Source organism: Corylus avellana, chromosome 3, assembly GCF_965113065.1.
Source record: "Corylus avellana chromosome 3, dhCorAvel1.hap1.2, whole genome shotgun sequence".
NCBI lineage: Eukaryota > Viridiplantae > Streptophyta > Magnoliopsida > Fagales > Betulaceae > Corylus > Corylus avellana.
In genome coordinates this window covers 4,611,690-4,638,689 of record NC_142492.1, presented here as the reverse complement: position 1 = coordinate 4,638,689, position 27,000 = coordinate 4,611,690, and the positions used below count along the sequence as shown (strand labels likewise).

The following is a 27,000-nucleotide window of genomic DNA, read 5'->3' as shown; positions in this document are numbered from 1 at the left end:
CGGGGGTGGGGGTTTTTGACGCAGGATTTTAGATTTTTTTTTTAAATAGTGGTTACGACGTAGCACATGCCACGTCAGTGGCGTGCGTTACTGTTCACGTACGCCGCGTAACCTGTATCATTACTCTATATAATAAGCATGATTCATGTTTCAGGGATGAGACCAATAGTCCGTACCCCAAAAATATGAACTAAAATTTAAATGACAATAAAAGAAATATTATATATATATAATAAGCATGATTCATGTTTCGGGGATGAGACCAATGGTCCGTACCACCAAAAATATGAACTAAAATTTAAATGACAATAAAAGAAATGACTGAATGTAAAAGCTGTAAAGTAAATACTATATATAATAAATATAGATAATATCATAAGTCCATTAATCGATTTTGGCCACTAACTCATTATTATTCATTCACTTGTATCCATTAATTTATTTTATATCATAAGCTTATTGGGTCATAAACAGTTAAATGATAACAAATGATACAAACAATAACTCATAATATTTATACAAGAAACACATACCCGATAATCTTTAGAAGTAAAACTCCACAAAATCTCCTCTAGGTAGCTAGTTTGGAAAAGCAAGAATACTTGATCACTATAAGTAAGCTCTAAGCCATATAGTATTGGCTTAGAACTAAGAAATAAAATGAAAGGAGGAGCAAGCAATTTCACTTGTTCTAAGATTGTAAATGAAGAGCTCAAGTGAAAATGAATTAGCTTAGGCTTCTATTTATAAGAGAATGAATGGTTAGGATTCATTCTAACACTTTTGATCCAAGGGTTGAGATGTATTTAACGAAAGGAATGAACCTAGTCCATTTTTCATGATCTATTCCAATTAGCATTTTCGTCCAAATTAAGGGCAGTATATCCCAATCCATTTTTCAATGTCTAAAAATACTCTGATTGACATGAAATTTTGAGAGTAGATAGAGGACTCCGAGACAAACATTTTATATTTTTGGTTCGACTTCATCCGAGTTCGTTTGACTTTGTTTTTGGCCTGTACAAAGTTTTTGATTTAATTTAGACCTTACTCACTTGCATTCCCACTTGCCTTATTAAATGATTAGTTTCATAATCATCAATACTAGATGGCTTTAAGTTTTCAGAACTGCTACGTGTGCAGAACAAAGGTGGTTAGTTTTGGTATATTTCCTTACCAGTTTTAATTTCATCTAACTTTTATGCCAAAAACTGAAAAGTTTTAAATTAATTTCTGACTTTGCTAAACACCAATATAAATAATTTATTTACTAAATTAGGTTTAAGTATACCCATAAACATATTTGTTAAGCTCGATTTTAGAATTAAAGTGATATACAAAAAGATGTCAAAAATCAATGTAATATACCTTTAATACTAAATAGTTATTCAATATCATTCATCCACATATCATTGTTCTAATTTATTTATTATTCTTTTAATCTATTTAGTATAATTTAAATAAGAGTTTTAAAATCTAGATTGTTACAGTAAATCTTCTTCGGGTCAAAAATCACCTAGGGCTAGTAGAGGTTCTTCAAGGGTGAAAAATCCCATGTTGTTGCTTGTATGGTTCATGTTAATGTGTTAGTTGTGTAATTGTATCTTGTTAAGATTTAAATTTGAGGAATTCTGAGTTGTAATTCTTAGGATTAGATTTTGTATGTGTTAGCTTAATGAATGGACATAATTGATATCTAGGGCTGCTCAAACAACCGCCCCGCTAACCATTAACTACTAACCGCTAATCGCATAGAGCGGTTGCGGTTAGCGGTTTTAGGGGGTAGGGCAAGTCGGTTATAACCGCTAAACCGCCTTCATTTATATATAATAATATAAATATAAATATTAAATATTTTATATTAATAAAGTATATTAATTTTTTCATTTGTATTTGGATTAATGGATTTGGGTTATTTATGACTATGTACTTGAAATATATAATGTAGTATGTGATGTTTTGGGCTAAGCCTTATTCAAAAACATTGGCCGGCCCAAAAAACACATTTTTTTTTCATCTTTTTTTTTTTGAACAGTTTGGCCTTAAACCCTTAAAATAAGCTAAAAAGATAGGTCAATTAAAGGTCCAAAACATTTAAAAAGCCCAAAATCCCATATAAAAAAAAAAGGTTATAAAACCACAAATTATTGGATTGAATGACTGCTAACCGCCGGTTATAAAATAACCGCTAACTGCCTTGGCAATTGCGTTTACGGTTATTAAAAATCGATAACCACCCAAGACCATTGCGATTGCAATTATAACCAATAACTATGGATTATAACCATTTGAGCACCCATAATCAGTGCATTAAAAATGAGGGGCATACACCAAACCCGAATACCACTCAACAACGACCTCCCCTTCACTTTGTGACTTGTGAGGCTGTAAACACAAAGCACAACCAAATTGGTCGTCAAACAGTCACACCCTTTAATGTGTGTAATAGGTCTAATGAAAGAATCCCAACCCGACCAACTCTTTCATTCAATCCCCACCAAAATAAACGAGCATAAATAAGAATTTTTCTAACCTCAGAAAACTACACCAAACTGTGGATCCAAGCAAACCCAATTCAGATCAAACATGGGCATCGTTTGATAAACGATTTTGCCTGTTTTTGGCTCTACACTATTCAACACACTTTTTTATTTTTTTAATATTCTCTTACTTTTTTACATCATATTAATTATTTTTTTTTATTATTCAAATAAAAAAATTATTACAAAATAAATTTTTTTTATTTTTTTATACTAAATATTCTTATGTTTTCACTTTAAAAAAAAAAAAAAAAAAAATCTTACTTTTTTTTTACTTCAATCACTTTCTGCTGCTAGAGTATCGAACTAAAACTAAAACAAAATCGTTTATCAGGCCCGGCATAAATCGAGCCAACAAAGCTGATTTAGTTTTCAGTGTAGATTCAGAACCACCGATTTTCTTCCTCAATTAATGCCCGTATAGCTTTGACTTGACCCGGTTAGACCCTACTGAGCTTCACCCATATGTTTTCCCCCAAATAAAACAAAAAGGGGGTCATATTGTGCACCAAGACCAAGGCTGCATTTAATTGAAATTCACGATTATTATTTGTCCAAATTATATTAGAAGAGATCCGACTTTTGCCTGTTCATTTTAAGATAGGTAGTTCCCATTTAAAATCTATCTCATTATTTGTTTTAATTTTTAATTTTAAAAAACAATTTAACCTTTAAAATTATGCATTTTTAAAAAAAATAAAAACACTTTTTTTTTTTTTTACATATCCGCATTAGAATGAGAAGAAGAACTCGAACTATTGACCTCCGCTTCATTAAGCGTGGTCAAAATCAATTGAGCTATTTCTTAAAGACAAAAAATACACATACTAACCTGTGATTTAAAAATTCTAATTTTTTACGTTTAAAATTATAATTCCAAATAATCTATTTAAATTTACACTTTTATGTATGATAAATACATTTTAAATTACTAAAGAATTCAGAAAAATGATTACAATAAATACTTATTCCAAAACTAGAATATAAATATCCCAACAGCCAAAAAAGGCAGATTTAAAGGGAGGGGTGGGTGGGTACCGGGTACCCTGACAGACCAACAAACTGCGGCTTTAAAGGCCGTCAGAGAGCAGCCGCCCAAACCCTAACAACCCCTATAATATATTTTTTTATTATAGTATTGAATCAACTTCTTTTGGCGGTTGCTTTTAGCCTCTCGTTCCGATACCCCACACGTGGCTCGCAGCCGCGCACTCACGCACTCTTGCCCCCACCTCACCCGCGGGCCCCGCAATAGCGTCACGCACTCCTAAGCCAAAACCCCGCCGACGCGCTGGGTTAACTATTTGTCGTCTTTAAAACACGTCACCACCCACATCCGTCAGATCCGTACATTCCTCCACGTGAAGTTTAGCACGTGGAGATGCGCGAGTGGGTGGGGGTCGGTTTCATAGTGCAACTGCATGAGGGAGTAGCAGATCTCGGTTCACGAATCTCAGACAGCAAGACGACCGGGTCCCACCAAAAGCGGCCGCCGCTCCTCCATCCACCTACTAGGGCCGTATTCACACGTGGAGCGTTGCTGTCTCTCGAAACAAATTGAAGATAATAATTTAACAAATGAAAGAAAATGAAAACGACAAAGAAAGAGGGAATTGGTCTCAGCTTTTTCAACATCAGCCCAACTGTCTTTGCGTCTTCTCGCTTTTCCCTACTTTTTTCTCATCTTTTTCCAATTTTTATTGACATTATTTAAAAAAAAAAATCTAAGATACGAATCATGATTTTAGAATAATTAACTTAAAAGCAAGATTTAGAGCAATTCTTTACTTAAAGGGTCTTGCCGGCGGCTCACTGTGTATGTGGAAACTAATTCTAATTATGCGGATTATATTATAATTAATAATCAAAGCTCGTATATCACCTGGTTAGAATTTTTTTTTTTTTTTTTTTAATTCAGTACAATTATCATCTATTTATACAGCGTCTTCTTGTCACGAAGATTGGGTGGCCACAGATCATTCATTCAGCTAACACTATTTAATATTTATTAATGAAAAGGACCAATCAATCTATAGCTCTCTAGCATTAGAATTATCAAGGCTAAACGCGTAGAGTTTGACTCCGTTGTACTTGGTTGTAATCAGGTGCGGTTAATTTTCGTGAGTTCAGTTACGAGTTTCACGTGTTTTTTTTTTTTTTTAATGAATGAATAAATTAAGTAATTGATATTATACTCATTTTATCTTTATTTGGAATTAAATTCAACCGAACGATTCTTTAGATGTTGCGTGCTACTTTAAACTGACCCACTACTATTACTTCTTGGTGTCATCACCTTGCATGCTGAAACCAAACAACAAAAACAAAAAAAAAGGAAAAACCATAATTATCGGACGGTGGAGGTCCACGTGACGACACCCAGAATCCCGACATGTACCTCGTCAACACGGAATTAATCCGGGTGGGCCCCTACCTGTAAACCCGGCCGCGTCTGATTGGATCTCTTTTTAATTAAATCACCAGCGGTTTTCGCCGTCGGTGCCGCCTCTAATAATAATAAAGTGGGGAAGCAAAACCACATCTATCGCAACCCAGTGACCGAGTCGTCGCGGGACCCACCGGCCTAAGTCTCGGCCGTTGGATTTGACAGGTGACATCGAGATTGGCGCCCAGAAGGACAAACATGTACGCGAATCACGAGGAGGAGGTGGGAGGCCTGAGGCTCTGGGTTGATCGCGTAGTCAAAGACAGAGGGAGCCCCATGCCTTTCTCATCATGATGCCGCGCCGTGTGTGTCCACCGCTTTTTCTCCGCACAATATGTTTGATTTTAAAGCAATCCAATGAGTGCGCCTCCGTACGTTTTGTGGGGCCTCGGAAGGTGACGCAAGCATGGAGATTTTCCCATCTATATCTAATCCGTCTGAACCCATCCACACCACGCGACACAGTTCACCGAAGAAGTACCGGCGACATGTCCGTTGGTTGGATCTTAATTTGGTTAAACAAGTAACAGAGTGAATTTTAAAAAAAAAAAAAAGAAAAAGAAAAAGTAATAGCATGAGAAAGTGTTTGGTTACAGAGAATGAAGAAAGAAAAGGATTTTGTTTCTTTCTCTATTTTTTTTTTTTTTGGGAAGCTGGAAAACGAGAACTTCGCCATGCCTGTCGCGTCAAGTTGAATGAGTGCAGGTTTGTGATTTCGATTTGAGGTTTCCCGGTAGCCAAACAAATGAGAAAAAACAAATAGTTGGTTTTCATTTCAAAGATTTGAACATATGATACTAACAATAATGGTAGAAACAACGATGAGAGAGTCTAGATAGATTTCTCAGTTGCAAAAATAAGGAGATCTTGGTTATCTATGTACATATATGTCGTCATCATCAGAAAATCCGTACAACACGTCAGCTTAGCCTTCTCTTAAAGGATTCATTCTCAGTTTCGATCGGATCCACCCAAAAAAAAAAAAGGAAAAGAAAGGCCAACAGTGAAGCTAAACGATAGGGAAAACTCGGATCTTCGCCGGCGATCTTGAAAATCCGGCAAGATCAAGCAACCTCCGGACGGGGAGGGAGGTTGAGGTCAATATCCAGCAGTCCTCGAGCTGGAATACGATCACAATCAACTACAGAGGATGAATCGGAGTCGCTGTGGGCCCCAGCGCCCAGGATCTGGTGAAAATCTGCAACCGTCCGATCGAACCTGCAAAAATCGCGGTGGTTCCCGCTCATGTTCGCAAACCCGTTGAAGAAGTAAACCGGACGCGCAGCCGCAGCGACGACGGGGAACCCGAACTGGGCCGTGGGGGCGGTGAAATGAGAAGCGCCGCCGAGAGTGAGGTCGAGTGGCGGAGGCTGCGGTGGAGGCGGGGACGAGGAGTCCACGGTGCTGCTCTGGCTGGGGCTGCGAGTGGAGTTGTTAGCGATGGGGGCGAGTTGTGTGGAGGAAGAGGAAGGGTTTGGGAAGTTGGTCTTCGCCTTAGCGCCGCGGAACTCGCGGGCGGCGGTGTCGTAAGCACGCGCGGCCTCCTCAGCGGTGTCAAACGTGCCAAGCCAAACACGTGTCTTCTTCCCCGGGTCCCGGATCTCGGCAGCGTACCGGCCCCAGGGTCGCTTCCTCACGCCTCTGAATCGGATCTCCTTCGAGGCCGAGGTCGATGCCGGGTTAACGGGTCCGGGTCTTTCCCTGGGAGCCATAATCGGTTCGCTTGAGATGTTGGTTAATTTAAGGTTATGTCTGGAAAGTGGGAGAGTGGGAGGGTGGGGAGGGAGCCAAAGACGATGGATGTTTGAGGAGAGGAAAGTAACGAAGGTGCGGCTTTTATAGGGGTGGAAAGAGAGAGAGAAAAGGGAGAGTGTTTAAAGCTACGCTCCTTTTGGGCGCTTGTTGTGTACAGTCTAAGCAGGATGTGGCTTCTCTAGCACGAGCCACCATTCATATCTGGCCTAGACCCATTTCATCCACACCTTCTCTTCCATCTCTTTGTCTTTCATCAAAGTTTCAATTTAATCATTGTTTATCAATTTATTTTTATTAATAATTTCTGTTTTGAATGTTAAAGAATAGCCTAGCCTACCCTTGCCTATTTATTACAATTCCCAACTTACCTTTTGGTCCCGCTTATTTGGTTTTTTATTATTTACGTTGAGAAAAATATAATTATTATTTTTATTATTTTTTTGACATGTCCACATAAGAGGGGAGGAAGGATTTGAATTAGTGATTTTCACTTCATAAGGCGTGGTCTCTAATAAACTGTGTTATATAACTATTATTGTTAAATTTGTACGACAATTATATAATGGTATATTAAATATGAGGATAATGATGTTGACTTTGTACTCCGAACACTCTCAACGTTTCACATTTAAATGTAAAAATAAGAATTGTAGAGTAATGGGGAACATGAAAAGTATGGGTAAGATTAGTCGTCTAAAGCTTAGTTTACATAATAGAAGACTTTGCTCCTTAATTAATCATTATAGGTTTTCTTTCCGTCCGCAATTGTTTGAATGTGGTACGCCTTTGTGGGTCTTGCCGTTGAATCATTCTCTTATATTCAGATTCAATATGTTATTTCTCCCCTTGTATTGTGTACGAAAAAAAAAAAAAAATTACACCTACATGCTAATTAACTTGATTAACCCAATCAAATGATATCAATTACGATTCATTTTGATGGATTATGTGGATATAGAGATTCTTAGATTGTTAACAATTCAGATATTAAATATAAAAGAGTATTTTTATGGAGAATAAGTAGACGGTTGTTGGAAACTTATTTGGGCAGATAGGCCTCATAACAATTATCTCATGTTTGTTGTTATAATTAAAATTTATACAACAAAATTGAAAGATGTTTTCTCTTGTTCATATTTACCTTCATGCTGCTGCTATAATTGCTATTAATACAACGTTTTTTTAAAAAAATTATTATGGTAAGCAATTAACAACAAAAAAAAAAACCAACACGACTTGAACACAATCTTTCACTATTTGTTTCTCTGGGGGTGATCTTAAGGATATGCAAGGGACCTTATTAAATATTCAAGAGGCAGTTGAGGGACGTGTCCCGATGCCATACAAGTTATCTTATGCACCAGTTTCTATGACCTGAATTCAAGCCCAAATTTTGTTGTCATTTAAATAATGCTCAACTCTAATCATAACGTTATTATCAACTAAATTTTGTCCTTTTCCCATCATAAAATGAGCTTCAACGTAATGCTATAATTCCGTCCTATAACCGGACGATGATCATTTCTCGTTCATTTGGACTGAAAAATAGCACATCCTCTAAAATTAGAAGACAAAATTATCATTTCATAATTTTTGTTGGGACAATTTTACCCTCTAATTGTAGAGGATCCTATTGCCCAATAACGCCCATCTTTCTTAAAAGTTTATAATTATTTTAATGCTTTTAAAAAAATTATTTACTTGGGGATTTAATAAAAATAGTAGATAAACTATCTTGAGATTGACATTTATAAGACAGACATCAACTTGTAAGGTATTGATTCTTACTCTCCTACTAATATATTGAAATTAATATCAATAGGTATATTAAAATTCATCATTTAATAGCTTTCCCTTCAATTCTAACCATAAGATAGGGATTTGACATTACAACAAGTTATTAAAATGACTGGACATCTCCAAATATTCAACGGTTAAATTTAATTTTTATAAAATTAAGATCAAAATTCAACTATGCGACTTCCTATATAAATTGAATAAATTTTTGTTTTTTTCTCTAAAAACATTATAGTTAATTTAAGTTAATTTATATTAATTTTATTATAAATGAGCAAATCCAGTAAAATTACTTTTTATTACTTTATAAATACTAGTAGTACAAATTTGATATGTGATGTCCTACCACCGGCAACTCTTGAGTGAGGAGTCGAAACCGGGAGAGTTTGTTGAACAACACAAATACCCCACACACACATAAAAATAAAAATAAAAAATAATAATGATTGGTATAAAAAAGTAAAAAAAATGGTATTGAAAAGTGTAAATGTTTTTTTTTGTAGTGATTTTTTTATTTGCATAGTAGTAAAAAGTAAATGACGTGATATAAAAGTGAGAATGATTTGATATTTATTTTTTTATGAATGAAGTGAATAGTGTTTGAGGATGGTCAAACAACCCCCAAATCTAAATCCAATGTAAACTCTAAAGCCAGCCGCGACACCTACAACACACTGACAAAGAAGCGCATCAAGAGCGTGTATTCACCTCGACGCACACGCTCGAGTGCCTTGTACCACCTATTATTGAGCCTCATGATATTTGGCTCGATCAACAAGGCCATTGACCACTCTGTCATACACGCAACATGACAAAACTAGTTCCGCCGTCCAACAGTGATGGGGTGGAGCCCACATATTTATTTAAATTCTTGCAACGTGTCATGCGCATCGGAAGCCACACGGAGAGTGGTGGACCGAGGGGTGACGGAGGTAAGGTTGATGGAAATCAAGACTACGCGCTCTGTCGTTAAGCTTTTGTTGATTCCCATAAACCAAAACTTTTGCTGACAGCAAAGTTGCTTTATTATTATTATTATTATTAGGTTTACTTCGATAGTTATGCTTCCTTGCAGCGTGGGATGGCCCATTGCGTGCAAGGGCGGAACCATGAATTTTTGTATGGGGGTCCAAACTTATATAAATAAATAAATACGTAAATACATATACTTATATAAAAAAAAATGTGTACGCATGTATTTATGTAAATAAAAGCTAACAAGTTTTAGACTTAATTTCATACTAAGTCATAAGTTGATACAAAAATTATATGTCTATGAAATCATCTTTAAAAATAAATTGGCTTTCAAATATAAAAGTTTTCTAATTTTTTATAGACATAAAAACTAAAAATAAAAAATAAAAAACTTTGGCATCTCCATTGCTATGCCATGACATGAAATGAACCCATTCAATCTGTAAATCAAGGGCTCAGGGTGAGATTAGAGATTGCATAAAAAGGTTTGAGAATTGAGATTGAACAACCTATGCAAGTAGTATGCAAGTATGAAATTGCAAGTATAAAACAATAAAAATTTAAGAAAATTACGTATGTAGGTCCACTTTTGATAACATTAGATTTGTAAGAAGATGGACAAATTTGTCTTTACAAGCTCAATACCCATACATAAGTCAACTATTCCCCAACCCCCCAAGAAAAAGAAAAAGAAAATACAGCAAAGGAAAAGATTTCAGTTGAGAGTGACGTGAGGAGGGTAATTTGTCAGTGAGGTGGAAAGTTTTAGGGGTGCCATACTTATAAAAACCAAATTTTCATGGGGCTAAAAATCAAATTTTACAAAGCTTTGAGGCTGGCGAAGCCCCCCCTATGCATGCACACATGTCCGCCCCTGATTGCGTGCTAGCAAAAAATCTATTGGGAAGTGCCATTTTACGCTGAATTTGAAAAAATAAACAAATGAAATCAATATATTGTTTGTATTTAATCCATTTGAAATTTAATTATATATATTTTTATAATATAGCTAAAATATAAAATAATTATTACACGAGTTTCTACATTTTAAAGGATGAATCGAGTAATCGACCAAAAGTTAAGTAGATAAATCGTAAGTCCATGTATTCATATAAATCTTTCAGACGAAGCTGGATTTCACGTGTGAGACTTTAATAATTCTTTCCGCACGTGTGGAGTAGAAGTAATCATTCATTGATTCACATTTTTAACCGGATAATATTTCCATCGATTCCAGTCCAACAAAGAAAAATTTACTTTCCACGTGTAATTTTGGGTTTGGATTAAGTAGAAATGGAGTTAATTAATTAAGGAGAAATGCTAGAATCTAATAAAATTTCTATATTTTACTCATCAAAATCTTAGGTGGCAAAGTGTCAATTGCCCACGTTGATGGCAAATGACACTTTACCACCTAAGACTTTGATGGGCAAAATGTGGGAGTTTTATTAGATTTTAGAATATCTCTTAAGTAAGGACAAAACTCTTATCAATTGAAACAATTGGCAGCTAATAAATTCTTAAGAGCCTGTTTGAAATTACGTTTGAGAAATAGAATGTTTAAGTCAAAAAATACTTTTGGACAAAAGCTTCACTGAGACAATTGACAGCTACTAAATCCTTAAGAGCTTATCTGTGATTGCGTTTGAAAAATATAACTTTTAAGTCAAAAAATATTTTTTTGCCAATAGTTTCATTTTTAAGCTTTTTGGATCATTAAAAACGCTTTTAATTTTTTTACTAAATAAATACCTTTTTATTCAAATCGACTTTTTGATTATTAAAAGTACTTTTAAGCAACTCAAACGTAAAAGAGTTTGCCAAACACTCTCTTAAAATTTGACTTTGCTTTTTAACTTTTGTGGATTTCATTTCATTCCCCAGTTGGGACTCTTCAGATTAAATAAAATAGAATTCTTAAAAATGGTATGGATCATTATAATTATATGTGAGCCTCTTTTACTGATGGGCTGGAGAATATTCGGGCTTCTTTTGAAGCCGTTGGATTTGTCTTTGCCACCGCGAAAGATCACTAGTTTAGATTTGGTATATAGGCCCCCATATGGATCATTGGTCCAGTAAACATATTGTGTGTCATGACTCACCAACCCTCCTCCATGATGTGGACAATCGGTTCGATAAAAACAATAATCAGGCTATCAGTTTTCCATGATATGAACCATCGGCTTGATAAATATTGGCCGAACCATTAGCCTTTCCTGATATAGACCATCGGTTCGATAAAAAAATTTATTGGGCTATCAGTTCTTTATGATATGAAGCATCAGCTTGATAAATATCAGTCGAACCCTTAGCCCTCTATGATATAAATCATCGATTCGATAAAGACATTGATTGGGCTATCAGTTTTCCATGACATGAACCATCGGCTTGATAAATATCAGTTAGACCATTAGCTTTCCCTGATATAGACCATTGGTTCGATAAAAAAATTTATTGGGCTATCAGTTTTTTATGATATGAAGCATCAGCTTATAAATATCAGTCGGACCATTAGCCCTCTATGATATGAATCATTGATTCGATAAAAACATTGATTGGGCTATCAGTTCTCCATGATATGAACCATCGGCTTGATAAATATTGGTTGGACCATTAGCCCTCCATGATATAGACCATCGGTTCGATAAAATATTGGCTAGGCCATTAGAGGAGATCTTATGGCCCTTTTTTGTTGACATTTTGGCCTAAAATAGTGGCTCAATCAAGAATGAACGTTTTGATTGCATGTTCTATTGTAAGATTAGCAATCCAATCATTTAACTCTTTATGATTAAACTAAAAAATAAAAATAAAGCAATGAAAATAAGGATTGGTGTCTTAGCTTTTTGTAAAAAATAATAAAATAAAAATTATATGCATCCACACCAAGGAGTCAAAAAGAAAAAATTGTCGATAAGGAAACTCATGATTCACGTTATTTATATTAAATAACGTGAATCATGAAATATCAAATAGAATTTGTGAACACATAATGTGAAATTTTTTTTTTTTTTTATGATGTAATAAAAAAAAATATTACTTCAAAAATGAGATAAAATTATAAAGACTAAACCTCGAAACCATATTTTTATCACACCAATATCACATTCCACTAACGTGCCAATGCCAATCAATATTTGTAAAAAAAAAATAAAAATGAATTGACATTACCACGTAAGCTAAATAGAATAATAATAATAAGATAAAAATATAATTTATAATATTATTCAATTATAAATCTATCTCCTCCACCCATTTTCCTCCGTGTTTTTTTTTTTTTTTTGGAACAAAAATGATAGGCCAGGGAGGCCAATTATGGCTATTTTACCTGGGCGTGACCATAATAAAAACTATCAATTGGGAGCCGCATAGGAGGAATTTAAACTGTAAAAACCGCAAGCATTTCTTCAAATCCAACTGAACCATATCCTTCGTGCATGTTTTGCTTCATATAGGAATGGATTGAAAAGCGTGAACCCATGTGGAAACACCCTCATCCTCCTTCTCTCCTTCCACACATCTTTTATAACCAAAAGGAATAATAAAGTTCCATCCTCTCTATTTGAGGTGCAATAGGTTTTAATTGTCACTATCATTCTACAAATACCTACCGTAATCTTGTAGTATTATTGTTATTATTACTCTTATATGATCTTGTAGTATTAAGTTCTACTTTTAGATGTCACAGCACAAAAAAAAAAAAGGGTCCTACTTTTAGATGTACCTTTCATATTGCCATTAAATGTGATTGAACAAAATGAATTGACTGGTTGTGAGTTGGGAAAGTTTACATTACACCTACCAAAATAAAATCTTACTCATTTCACCATTCTAGCTCCCTATCAATGGCCTACCTATATAGGAATGAGAAAGTCTAATTGTCCTTCTCTTGTCATTTTCTTATATAGTATTTAGAAAAAAAAAAAAAAAAAAAAAAGCCGTTAAATTTGGACTCACATGACAAATTTAATGGTTAATTTTTAAAACCGTTGTATGAAAAAATGACAAATAGCAGTTCTCATTAGGTATACTTTTGAGGAATGGCAAATTAATCTGGTTTTTGTTATGTGGTTAGTAAATTGATTTTTTTTTTTTTTTTAATAAACGGGGTACATCTTAGATCTAATGCGTCATAAAATTCAAGGACCAACTGACCTACCACTTGAGCCAACTTCTTGAAGTTAGGAAATTGAAAATTTCTTATGACGCTTTTCAAATTCAAAACTGTCTTGTAGGGATCATAGGTCGAGGACTAGACGTGATGTACCAACAAAAACAAAACAAGCTAAACCCTTAATCTCAAGGCACCCGTGGTTCCTCGAGTATTATATGAAAATGAATGCCGGTGAAAAGTCTTATTGACGTTAAAAGAATTAATTGTAAAAAAGAAAAGAAAAGAGAATATAGAGCAAATAATATTGTTATTTTTTAACAAGTTATCTCTTCATTGATATAACAATCAAATGCGACAAAATACTCCGTACAATCCCAAAGATACAAAATACAAACAAGGTACATAAATTTTAGCCGAAGACAAGCACACCAAAGGTTTTTATATTCTAGCAGCTTGATTCCAATCTAGCTAGCCCACCAACGTTTTTGGGTAAATAAAGATTTTGCCCATCCATAAGCCCATTCTGAACGTATTGCTTCATTCATATGAGAAATCTTTATACTTTTTCAAAGATTTTCGAGCTTTGAAAGACTTGGAGCTTGATTAGGATATTTAGCCCATTAAGTGTTAAGTAGGCTGGGCTAGCTTCTCGACATTTCCTGACCCAAAAAGAAACATCAAACAAAACTTTACTTTGGGCTTGGGCTGGGTTCAAGCCCACCTCCCTCTGTCTCTCTCTGTCTCGGAATTTTAGCTTGCTCAAATGTTTCTATCTAACCTCATAGTGGTAAGTATTTTTGTGTAATTAAAATAATAGCTTACTAAATTATTAAAATATAACTAATTTCACATTCTAATCCAACTCAATACTCAATTAGTTGTTTTTGATATTATGATATTTTTCTGTATTTGCATTATTTATTTAGTTGAAAGGCTAAAAAAGTTTGTAGGAGTGCTAACTTTAGAGTACATTGTTTTGCTAAATGGGCCGCTTCCCTCCTAGTGTTTGAAAGTATTCTCATAGGATCATTTATTTTCTCATTCATCCGGATTAAGAGTGGAAAAAATCCCCTCGTAACCTTTTCCAACTTTCAATTAAAAAAAAAAATTAGCTCATGCTTTCGTTTGCAGAATGTTATGTTTAGCCCATAAGTGTTTTTTATTTTCTTTTTCTAATTAAATCGTGACCAATTCTTCTTTGCAAACGTAAGTTATTCATTTTTTTTTGTTTTTTTACAAAGTAAGATAAGATAAAAATTTATATCTGAAATTTGTGTTTTTGGTCAAAATGTGTGCAGCTTCAATAAATTATTATAATAAGACGGTTTTAAAAATAGGGGTGCTTATGTTTAGAAGATCTTTTGTGCTCCATTAGTATCCGATTAAGCAATAGTTAATTCAATTATTGTTTTTTTTTTTTTTTTCAAGGATAGAAGCGTAGAAGAAATTTAATTATAAAAGAAATAGATAGTTCCTAAGACTGCAAATAAGTCATATTATTGTCAACTTGGAAGGAGCAATTAGACTACGACAAGCTGAAAGGAATACTCCCCAAAGAGTGGTGATATAGAGTACACCAGCATGAGTGAACAGTGTTCACGTTAATGTATTTTTCGATAAAAAAAATATTAAAAATTTAATATTATAAAGTACACCAGTGTGAACACTGTTCACTCACGCTGGTGTACTCTATATCACCACTCCTCCCCAAATTATTTCTAGTATCAGCAATAAACCACTTATTCTTAAGCTACTCTCATTTGCTAGAAATTATACTTTTATCCTATTACTATTAATCTATTTCACTTTGTTAACACGACACTACCATTCAATCTTTAATTATTATTATTATTATTTTAACAATAACTAATTGGCATTGTCACGTCAGTATAATTAGATAATATATTGAATAAAAATCTAATTTTTAACAGTGGTGGAAATCGACATACAACTTGACATGATATGTGAAGGCCATAACTCATGGCCGTCTCAATTAAATGAAGAGTAAGCCTGAGTTCAAACAATAAAGATTTTCTCCAGTTTACTTGAAATTAATATTTTATTTTATTGCATTTAATAGTATATATTGTTAGTACAGTTTTCGGTACAATAAATATAGGGGCAGCTTCACGATCTTCTCCTAAGCTCTCCCGCCAATCTGCAACACAAACAAGCGTTAAGAGAATTCGCCGAGAGTGTTCCGATGGATCCTCTTCCGATTCTTAAGTTAGTTCATTCTCTTAATTCTAATTTCAATAATATAAATATATTGTGCACCTTCATACTTCGTGTGTGAGCATATTTATAGGCTGGGTTGCCTGGAGCCAAAGATGGTAAGTTGGTTGGAATTTCGGGATTCAGGAGTAATTTGAGCGCAATCAAATTAAGGATTCGATTATGTGATTGTTACAGGCAAATTGTATCCGCGTCGGTAGTTATTGTATATCCCGTGAATGACGCCCTGCATATCCCTTGAATAACGCGCCACATATCTTTTCATATTTGTTTTCAGAAATCTTTGTTTGATCGTCTTCCTGACAGGCTTGGTTGCAGTTTATCCTAAGCTGTCTTTCTATGTAATTAGAACTCTACGCCCAGGAAGTATGCGCTCCCAACCACATTTTCCTAAGGCAATACTGGCCTTTGACGGTGCCACCTCCCTTTAGGGTTTTGGGACCTCTAGGATGACTCAGGCCGAGCCCATGGGCTTGGGTTGTCATTTATATGTGTAACATATATGATGTTATATTATTTAAAACTTTTAAATAGCGTGACAATATATTCATTATGCAGCATTATATACACTACCAAATACATCAAAATAAAATATTCATCATAAAATTTGGACTTAGTTATCACTAATTTATGTCACGGGGAGGGAGTGTACAAGAGGAGTTTGAAGTTTGAAGATGGGCAAAAGGTAAAGCTGCACCGTTTTGTTTCTTTTGTGTGGGGGGGGGGAGGGGGGGTGTGTATGACCCCATCAGATTCCTTTCCTTTAAGGGGACTTATAGAATCGCTTTCGCTGGATGATCCACAGTAGGCACTTCCAAAAAGCATAAACGGCATTGGGAGATTGGAAGATGCACAACCCCACAAAAAGAGTAACAATCATACACACACCGTCTTTATCACGCTGAGCGGCGGAATTAGCCTATTTGTTGGTCAATAAGGCATGATGATTGATGAGAATGACGGTATTTTTTAATACATTCTTCCATAGTGCCTTTGTCTTTACTCCTTTCCTAAGTTTCCTTGGCTAAAGCCTAAAGCCTCTCCTCCAAAAGTCCTTATTACCCATACAGCTTGCAGCTACTTTTTGCCATTTTTCCTTCTCAACAAGGGCTTTTTATTTATTTTTTATATTTTAATATGGGGAGGGGAAAGGGTAATTACAGGATAAAATACAAAATGAATGGACCACCGGAACAACAACCCCATAAACAATGCTGACATGTTTTGTTGCCTTACATTATTATTTCGTTTAGAGTGCTCAATAGATAAAAAGGATATTTGAAGGCGATGTTTGTTAATCTTTTTATTTTAAACTATTTCAAGCACACAATGACACGCGTTTGATAAATAAGTGTGAACAGTAATATTATTATTTGTCTTTTGGTTAAGAGCTTCTTTCGTTTTTGGTTTGAAAGAAAAACGCTATAGCTGTCTTCGGTTTTGGTAAGATTGATATTTGAATTTTTTTTAAATTTTATTTTGTGGATACACTTGTTTACTTTGAAAAAACCAAACACATATAAAATTGGCTTTTTTACTTATAAAAAATAATCGTGTAGCTATTCTCAATGAAAAAGAGGGACGTGTAGCTTATTGTAATGGTTGTGTCATCCTTTTCTTACGACTATCCAATACCAATGTTTTTTTTAATAGTAAGTTAGTTTTATACTTAGAAAAATTAAGCACAATTTTGGTTAATAATATTTTAATTAAAACGAGTAAAAAATTGTTTAAAAAAGTATTATTATTTTGAGTTATTTATTAATATTATTAACAACAATTTCTATTCGTCCTAAAACAATTCCAAAACAACCTGTTTTGTTTTTGGTGTGGATGTGATTTGATTAATTCCCGCCGAGATTGGATAATATAAGCTGAGCCGAGCCGACCCAATTCCGAAGGGAATCCTATATCTTAAGCCACTGGACATAAATTCTAAACACCCGCTTAGATTAATATCTTTGTTCTAGTGTCAAAAAGGACGTTTAATAAAAGATATTCCAAATCTAAAAACCCTTTACTTCTTTTTCTCAGCACTCAGCAGTCTTTCACAGTTCACACTCTCCTTGCTTCTGCTCTACTACTGCTACTACAGTGCTTTTACACTAACCCTCTCTCTCTCTTTCTCTCTCTGTGTGTCTCTCTGTGAGTAAAGTTTTGTTCTTTTGAAGCTTGATAGAGTCAGGGTCGGTGGAAATGAGGGGTCCTTTGGGAGCGGTGATAGGGAGGTACCCATCAAGTGATGGGAATGCCCAAATGGGTGGGATCATAAGGCACAACAGGAAATGTAGAGATATTCCCTTTTTTGTGATCTTTATAGCCTTCTGGGTTGCTATGATTGTTAACTCCAGCTTTGGTTTCAACAAAGGAAACCCATTAAGGTAAAGAATCCAACGCTACCCACTTTATCTAGTTGTTCAGTCCTCAAATGGGTCTTCTTTGTTTTGGAATTTTTTTGTTTATGTTTGTTTGTTTATTTATTTTTTTATGTAAGGCTAAGAATCTCTCGAATGGGTTCTTTTTATAGCTCTCATTTGTAATACATGTTATGGGTTTGTCATTAGTTGCTTGTTTTTCTATGTTTGTCTCTTCCTTAGCCGTTGGAAGGAAATCAGAGCAAAGAGTGCATACATCATTTTAATTTTCATGCTTTTTATATATTTTATTGCTCTGCGTAGTAGTAATTTTTTAGGCAAATTAGCGTTTCTCTTCATTTATTTTGGATATACCTTTATACTACTTTTATCTTTGTGGGTTTCATTGCTGAAGAAATAGAGGAAAGACATTAAAAATGAAGTTCCTTTATTTTCTTGTTATTTGCCAGATTTTAAATTTGATGTTAGGAGAATGCGATATTTGTGTTATTTTGATTTTCTTAAGACAATGAATTCAACTCAACATAGTTGAGGAGTTGCTTTATGCAAAATTGGGTTGAGTTTCTTTCTTTCTGCATCACCAAGCTGTTCTGGTTGCTAAGAATAGAAGAGAAGAGGAAAAGTAAAACTCACTGAAACTGAGCTAAATAGTTGTATGAGCAACTTTTAAGGTGAGTTTAATATCAACTTAAGGCTGAGTCACATGTTCCTATTTATGGTTTTAGGAAGATGCTTCCCAATCGGTCATTGGCCTTCTTAGCTATTGAAGGCCTTTAAAAGCAATTAGATTTTTTTTTTCCCCAAATGGTACTGTAATATACGCAGGGCAATAAATGGTTTTCTGTAAAATCAATTCTGACAATCATTTTTACAGAATATCTATGTAGTTGTTAGTTCAACTGTCTGATAGTGGAATTTGTGCTGGTGATGGGGCTTGAAGATTTACCCATGGATCTCCCTATTGACCCAATCACCAAACACTTACTTTGTAGACTTCTCCATAGTCATGGTGAGCTATGTCATCTGTTGCAGTATCTGGCCTGCCTTGATGCTTGAGCATTAGCATGAGAAGAAACTAATTCCTTGGTTTAAAGATTCCCTTCTACTTTTATTAATGATTGTATTGCCTGGTGATGGTATATTCACAAGTGAAGATGACTTAGTCGTGTAAGATTCTCAAGTGATCTTCTTTATAAATGACAACTTAGTAATGTTATTTGGTGGCATCTGCTATTCACAGGTTCACCAAATATGTGTCCCAACATAATTCCCCACAGCAAACAGTCTGAAGGCTCCTTTTTTTTTTTTGGTTTTTTTGTTGGGCTTCAACCTTAGTTTTTATTGAATTTTGTTTTATTGATTGAGATTAATAGTCTATTTTCTCTCTTCAGTGGCCTGCCCATTACTTTTTTCTTTTTAATGATATGAATATGAAGTATCCATCCCACCCGTATTTGTGCAATGAAACAACTAATAAAAGAAGAAGAATGAGGTGTTCCAATTGAAATTTATTTATTGTAGTCCGTCAATAACCTTCTTGGCCCAAGTGGTGAAGGCCTTGGTCGTGAGGGTTTGCTCCCTTCAAGGTCCAAGGTTCAACACCTCATGGGTGCAAACAATCCCTTGGGGTCACACCCCCTGGTGAAAAGTCAGCGATTTAACTAGTTCTGTGTAGGGAAACTTCTGAGGGTGCGGTGCATGGGACCGGGGTTTACTCTACAGGGGTGGGTCCGAAGGGCCCTGCCTTGGAGAGGTTCCCCGACATAAAAAAAAAAAAAAAAAACCTTCTTGCTAGATGATACCCTGGTGGTGGTGTTTCTGTGTCATCCATGTGTCACCTTGCTTTAAATTAAACACTGCCAAATGCAAATTTTATAAGGAACGATTATGAGGACCTTAAACTTCGATTAAAAGTATGTTTATCATAGCATCTTCTAATCCTATTAAAACGCATTGATTAAAAATATATCTGAGTGAGTTCAAATTGACATTGTACTGTTGTATTTCTAACAGCATCCTTCTTGATAGACATTGCCTGGTGGTGATATGTTTGTGTTTTGCATGTAAAGAGACAAATTACTTGAGCAATGATGATAAGAACCTTACACTTTGATTAATCACTCCAAGTTCTATATTATATTTTGCTTTGATTAATATGCTATAAATCTAAACTTATGTATGGCCTTGTAAACTTCCTACAATCAGGAATTTATGTAACATTTGGCCCTACTGTCATTAAAAAGAGTTTTTGCGGACAAACATAGATTGATGCCATCATTACTTTTATAGATTGATGCCATCATTACTTTTCTATGATTCCAGTGTAGGGATCTTTTAATCTGCTCCTTCAGAATTATTATATTTATACCCCATGAAATTTACAAATATCACTAAAATAAAATTATGTCATTAGGTGCATAAAGTTGTAGATGATGCTGCTTCCTTGTTCGAATTTGTGCAGTAGCTTTGTATATATTTCCACATTATGTATTTTCTGTCTTCTTTTATTTATTTATTTATTTTTTATTATTATTTATTTTAATTTTTAAGTTTTGATTAATTGTTTTGTGGCTTAGCAGGCTTACATATGGGCTTGACTATAAAGGACATGTGTGTGGCGAAAAGCGTGAATTGGAACTTAGATATTGGTTAAATCCTAATCAGGTTTATCAAAGTGGTTTGAAAAGCAGCCAATTTAAGTTGGCCAATGCCCGGACTATATGCTTGCTGGATTGCCCTTACCCTTCTGAAGATCAACTAAATTGGGTCTGCGATTATCCAGAAGGAGATATCCATATCTCAATGGCTGATTGGATCGATAGGAGTTATGATTATTTTGAGTTCCTTACTCCTGAAATGAGGAACACCTCTCTTCAACTTCAGGGTCCTTGTTACCCTGTAATATTTCCAAGTGTAAATGGTTTGTGAACTTGATCCCGTTCTGATGCAATCTTGTGTTTCATTTCTTATTTAATGTGTGCATATCTTGTTTAATCACTTTATATTTTACAGTTTATTGGAGCTGCCAGTTTATCGCTCATGCATCAAACATGTCTTTGAGGCATTGGCAGCAGATGGGTGGAGTGAACATCAATGAGGACATCATTATAGACAAATCTATTCACAGGTCCATCAATTCTCGGTCATCTGTCTTGAAGGTTGAGGACCTTTTGTCTCATTAGTTTTTTATATTGACAATGGTTGTGGGATGGAAAGTATATAGATTAACCGTCTACATAGCTTTTTTTACCCTTTTTTTTTTTTTTTTTTTTTTTTTTCCGATTGATATGTTACTTTCGAAGAAAATAATAATGGTTGTGGAATGGAAAGTCTATAGATTAACTGTCTATATAGCTTTTTGCAATTTGTTTCCGGTTGACGTGTTACTTTTAAAAACTAAATCTTGGTATGATTTGTTTAGTTTTAGGACTTCAATACTTTTTGGGGTGACCATTAATGCCTGTTAGTTTGTAAATGGAATTATTAGCTCCCTCCTCTATGCATATTTAAAAGATTTTTTTATTTTATTTTTATTCTTGTATATTTTTTGTGACTTGAGCTTTGCCTCTTTTTTTTTTTTTTTTTTTTTTTTTGTTGGTCTCTTTTGAAACTTATAAAAAAATAGGTTATGAATTGTCCCTGAATAGTTCATTTTGGTATGTTATGCTAGCCATTTTATGATTGTAAGAAAGATTTTTATATGTATATCTGCACACACATACATTTAGTCACAACCAATGGCTATGGTACTTGGACATGTCCCATTCATTGGGCTAGCAGACCGGCCCTATGAACCTTATATTTAATATGTGGAACATAATTTTCTCATAATACCTTTGTGGTTAATATGTATCCTATGTCTTTCAATTGAGCATATATGCTTATTCTGCATCTTAGAATTCAGAACTCATCAATTATGGGCTTTTTGCAGAGATATATGGCTGATGTTGGAAAGGCATGGCCAGTATTGATTGTTTGTGGAGGAATCTTGCCATTGTTTTTATCAGTGATTTGGCTGCTGATGATTCGGCATTTTGTTGCTGCAATGCCTTGGATAACTGTTGCTCTCTTTAATGTTCTCATAGTATCAGTGACAATGTTTTACTACTTAAAAGGTCAGGAGATAATCTTTTAATGTTCTTTCCCAGTCTGTTTGGCAAAAAAAAATTTGTGGTTCATTTGGAAAGAAGCATTTGAAGAGAAGGTTTTGGATTTCAATTTGTAGTGCAAGTGGCTTGAAGTATGAAAAGTATTAAGTTTTTTCTATTGATGAAATTCATTGATGGATTTAGCCTTAAATAATATGTGAATTTGAAATGACTAAGTATGAGATGTTGTTTCAAATTCGTAACATAAGTGATTTGTTCAATCGAACTCTCTTGTTGTCTCATAACTCAAATCCATCATGCATTGCTGGAACTCGTATCAAGCAATTTATTCAAAAAATTACTACTCATCCCTTGATTTTGAATCCTCGCATCCAAATACAATGTTGGATGATTGTGTGTAATAACTTTGAGAGTTGGAATTTACCAGAGGCTTCTTTAGTGGTAAATATAAATTCAGATCTTTGACTATTGTTTGAGATTCATGCATATTTGAATATGGGGTCAAGCTATGAAATTAATTTGCTTGTGTAATTGTATGTTGATCATTTTTAATTGAATATAATGCTGAAGTTATTTTTTTCCGTCTTACTAGCTGGATGGATAGGGAATGATGCCATCTCCCCCATCATTGGTGAGCATGACCCATACATTCGTGTATTTGGAAGGGTTGGTATCATCATCAACTGAAGCCTTCATGCTGAAAGCTCTCTGTATATATATGTCTGTGACTTACTCATTAGTTTTCTTCTTTCAGGAGATTCATCATCTTCGTGCTGTGGCTGTTTTTATGACCTTTATTATGGTTGTTGCCATTCTTACATCCATTGCCATTATCCGCCGCATCCTTATGGCAACATCTGTTCTCAAGGCAAGTCTTATGTCTAAATTTTCATGTGAAATTTAAGATTTAGTAAGTTGCTGTTAAAAGCTACATATGGTGTCCAAAATGGTAGAGGCCTTTTGGTGCTTTAGCAACGATAAAGTTTCTCTAGTACAGTAGTAAAGTTCCAATGAAGCTGAGCTAGTTCAAGGAACTTTGTGGAAATGTACAGATATTTGAAAGGGATCCAACTGATTCCAGTCATACTAGGCTCCAAACTTTGACTTAGGCCAAAGATATGTTCACTTTTGGATTTTCCAGTTGACATTTGAGAAATACTCAAAATGAGAGAAAACCAAATAAGAGTAGCATATAATGGAAGCAGACATATTCTGACATGGTCTCGGTACTACTAAGCTGCAGCTTTTGGATCATAATGGCTTCTAATGCCTTGAAATGCTTCATATCCAGATCATTTTTCATACAAGCCGTAGTAATGTCTCTTTTGAATACTTTAGGTAGGATACCTCTTGTGCCATGACTTTTATAAAAAGATATCTCTTATTCTTTTTTATGACTTAAAAGAAAAGAAAAATCCCAGACTGTCAGGAGCCTGTGTGGAGCAGGATTGAGCTGCATCATCTGCATCAGAGGTTTCCACTAAATTGTGTTTCCTCCATTGTATACATGGATACTCTTATGCTAGGGAGAAAAAACAAATAAAAAAATAAATTGAAATTTAGTGCTGAAATTGCCAATGTTACATTTGATGCCTAAGTGGAGACTCCTTTTAAATGTGCATTTTCCATTCTTGGGCTCATATACTTGATCTTTTTTTCTTAATCAGCCACAGCTTTAGGTAAAATATCTATGAAATCCTGGTGCTCCAGTTTTTATTTTCTTATAAGTAGTTTTTACTTCTTATAAAAGTTAATTACTTTGATGGTTTAATATCTACGCAGGTTGCTGCAAAGGTCATAGGAGAAGTTCAAGCGCTCATAATTTTTCCAATCATACCATATACTGTCCTTGCAATTTTTTACATGTTCTGGTTTTCAGCTGCTCTCCATCTGTTCAGTTCTGGTGAGGTTGTCCAGAATGACTGCGACTCCAACTGCTGTGCTTATGATCTTGTATCAAAGCGGGTTAATTGTGATCGTTGCTGTGGTTATAGCATTCGTTACACTCCTCATATAGGAGTTGCCATCCTTTTCCACCTATTTGGCTGTTACTGGGCTACACAATTTTTAATAGCATGCTCATCAACAGTGATTGCAGGTTCTGTTGCTTCCTATTATTGGGCTCGTGGTGAAACATCAGTAAGTTTCTAAGCCATATGCAAGGATTACAAAACGTGGGATTTTTTTGTGTGTTTTTATGTGTATAAATTACTCTTAATTTTGATTACAAGAATGGAAATACTTTAAACAGGAGACAGACATTGAATTATTGTGTGGAATGATACATATGATTAAACTGAATGATCCTATGGCATTTGCTAATTTAACAAAGTAGGAAATAAAATAAGAAATTGTGTACTTGTAGCATTTGTTCTGTTATGCCTAGAACTAGAACTGTTAAATCCTCCGGATTAAACAGGAGTTTTGGACTCTTAGAGAATGGATTCAAGTCAAACTATTAAAGTTCCTAGTTTTATTCTCTTCGGCTCTTTTTTGGTATCAAAACATTATGCAAGATAGACTATTTGCTAAAACTAATTTTATTCATTTTCTACATGGAGCTTATCTTTTACAATCTGCATTTCAGTTACTTGAGATTTCATTTTTGGTTATTGTAAAATCCTTTGCAGTCCTTTTGTTCATAATTGCTAATTACTTTGCCAATGCAGCCAGAAATTCCATTTCTTCCAGTTTTTTCCTCTATGAAGCGGCTTTTGCGATATGGCCTTGGCTCTGTTGCTCTTGGCTCCCTGATCTTATCATTTGTGGAATCGATCCGCTTTATGCTTGAGTCAATTCGTCGCAAAATGAAAGTTGCTAATACCACACCTGATAGCTGTATAGGAAAAGCGACATCCCATTCGTCACGGTGTTGCCTCAGGGGTATTGAGTGGACTATCAAATCGGTGAACCGCAATGCCTACATTATGGTAATTCAAGCAACACTGGATTCAAACAAATTTACATGTGTGTATGCATGCATTTAATGGGGTTCATTTGCTAATTCGTAACTGTTCTATAATAAGACGAACACATTGGCTGGTATGGAAGGAAAGAAAAATGCATTCTCTGGTACTCTCTTCTAGGTGACTGGCAAGGCTGTCAAACATAATACCACTTGGGATATGTATTCCTAAAAATGATATATTGTAAGAGAGAATAATGCATTTTCAAATTTGTTCTCACTAGTCGTCGTGTGGGTCATTGAATATGACAATGGACCTGCATTTCAGTTGCCAAGTACTTTTAGTGAGAAGGCAGAAACTATAAGTAAAACGAAGAAGAAATAAATATGAAAACGAAAAGAAAGGATTGAAAAGGTTCAAGGAAAAGTGAAGCTAGAATGTAATAAACGTTCTCCATTTTGCTGCTTGTTTGTGGCACCACACGACTGCTAATCCTCATTCCATTAACTTTTCTTTGTCCTCAATTTATGAATTTTCTTTTGGGGTGTTTGGGGAACTCATTCTGGGTCAATGTTTAGAACTTCTCACAATTCATAATATGCTGAAGCCATAATTCTTTTGTGACTTGCAGATTGCTATCACAGGTAAAAGCTTCTGTAAGGCTTCTGCAATTGCAACAGAGCTGATCCTCAACAACATCCTTCGAATAGGGAGAGTAAATGTGATTGGAGATGTTATTCTATTTCTCGGAAAATTGTGTGTCAGCCTTGCTAGCGCTCTTTTTGCTTTCCTCATGTTGGATGTCCACAAGTACAGATCTGGCCATAACAAGATCTCTTCCCCGCTGTTTCCTGTATTGGTATGTTTCTTTTTTTTTTCCCCAATATGATTTACTGATTTAGTTCCATTGAGATACATAAACTGATTTCTGATTGGCAAGACTTATGGATAGGATAGGAGTTAGGGCCTACCTGAATTATGCAAAGCAGTTGAACAAAGTACTAAGTGGTTTTGATGGAGTGCAAGTTGATCATCACCTGGTAAAAACAGTAAAAGACAAAATGATTGGATAGGGAGGGGAGTAGATCTTTGTTACCCCTTACTTTCATTCTCGAGTAATTCGGAAACGAACACGTCTTTCTAGAACCACTTGCACAAATTTGGATGCATAGGTTTTTTGCCACATTGCCTAGCAGCAACGTGGGTATCCGCATCATTTGTTACTAGTGTTTTTGTATTCATGATTGGAAAATCTTCCTAAATAGTCATTGTACTAAATTTGTGCACTTTTATTTGTTTGTATGCAGGTTTCTGGGTGTCTTGGTTATGTTGTTGCCACTCTTTTCTTTGCAGTGGTGGAGATGTCAATTGATACCATCATCCTATCATTCTGCCAGGACTCTGAGGAGCACCAAGGGACAGCCCAATATGCGCCTCCCCTTCTCATTGAAACTCTTAATGACCAAAATGAGATGCAGAGACTCACTCAAGGACCCCAGTAAAAGATCTCAATGTTTAATTTTCCTTTTAAACATTTAGAATCCTTATGTATTATAAGGTGCTCTTATCCTTCCCTTTCCCCCCAGAATTTTGAGTTCCTCACTGTATATGCTTCATTGCTAGAGAAAAGCATGTGGGAAAGCAGCAAAATTCAATGCATCTGAATGCAAGAACTGATGAAAAAATGGGGTTTTGCAGAGAGTATAAAAGTAAATGCAACCTTATACAATGTCCTAGTATGAGAA

The 27,000-nt window shown here is 34.9% G+C and overlaps 2 protein-coding genes across 2 annotated transcripts; one reads left to right on the top strand and one right to left on the bottom strand.

Moving 5' to 3' along the window:
* Nucleotides 1-5,737: 5,737 nt before the first annotated feature.
* On the bottom strand, nt 5,738-6,817 carry ERF4 (ethylene responsive element binding factor 4). The gene has a single exon (XM_059586879.2). It carries the CDS (start codon nt 6,696-6,698, stop codon nt 6,051-6,053), a length of 648 nt encoding a protein of 215 aa, XP_059442862.1. The 5' UTR covers nt 6,699-6,817; the 3' UTR covers nt 5,738-6,050.
* Nucleotides 6,818-17,874: 11,057 nt separating this feature from the next.
* Nucleotides 17,875-26,914, top strand: LOC132175066 (Plasma-membrane choline transporter family protein). Its single transcript, XM_059586881.2, has 10 exons — nt 17,875-18,246; nt 20,820-21,160; nt 21,253-21,398; nt 22,172-22,355; nt 22,942-23,015; nt 23,104-23,217; nt 24,132-24,488; nt 25,019-25,279; nt 25,887-26,114; nt 26,563-26,914. The coding sequence occupies exons 1-10, from the start codon at nt 18,062-18,064 to the stop codon at nt 26,755-26,757; spliced, it is 2,085 nt and encodes a 694-aa protein (XP_059442864.2). The 5' UTR covers nt 17,875-18,061; the 3' UTR covers nt 26,758-26,914.
* The last annotated feature ends 86 nt before the right edge of the window (nt 26,915-27,000 follow it).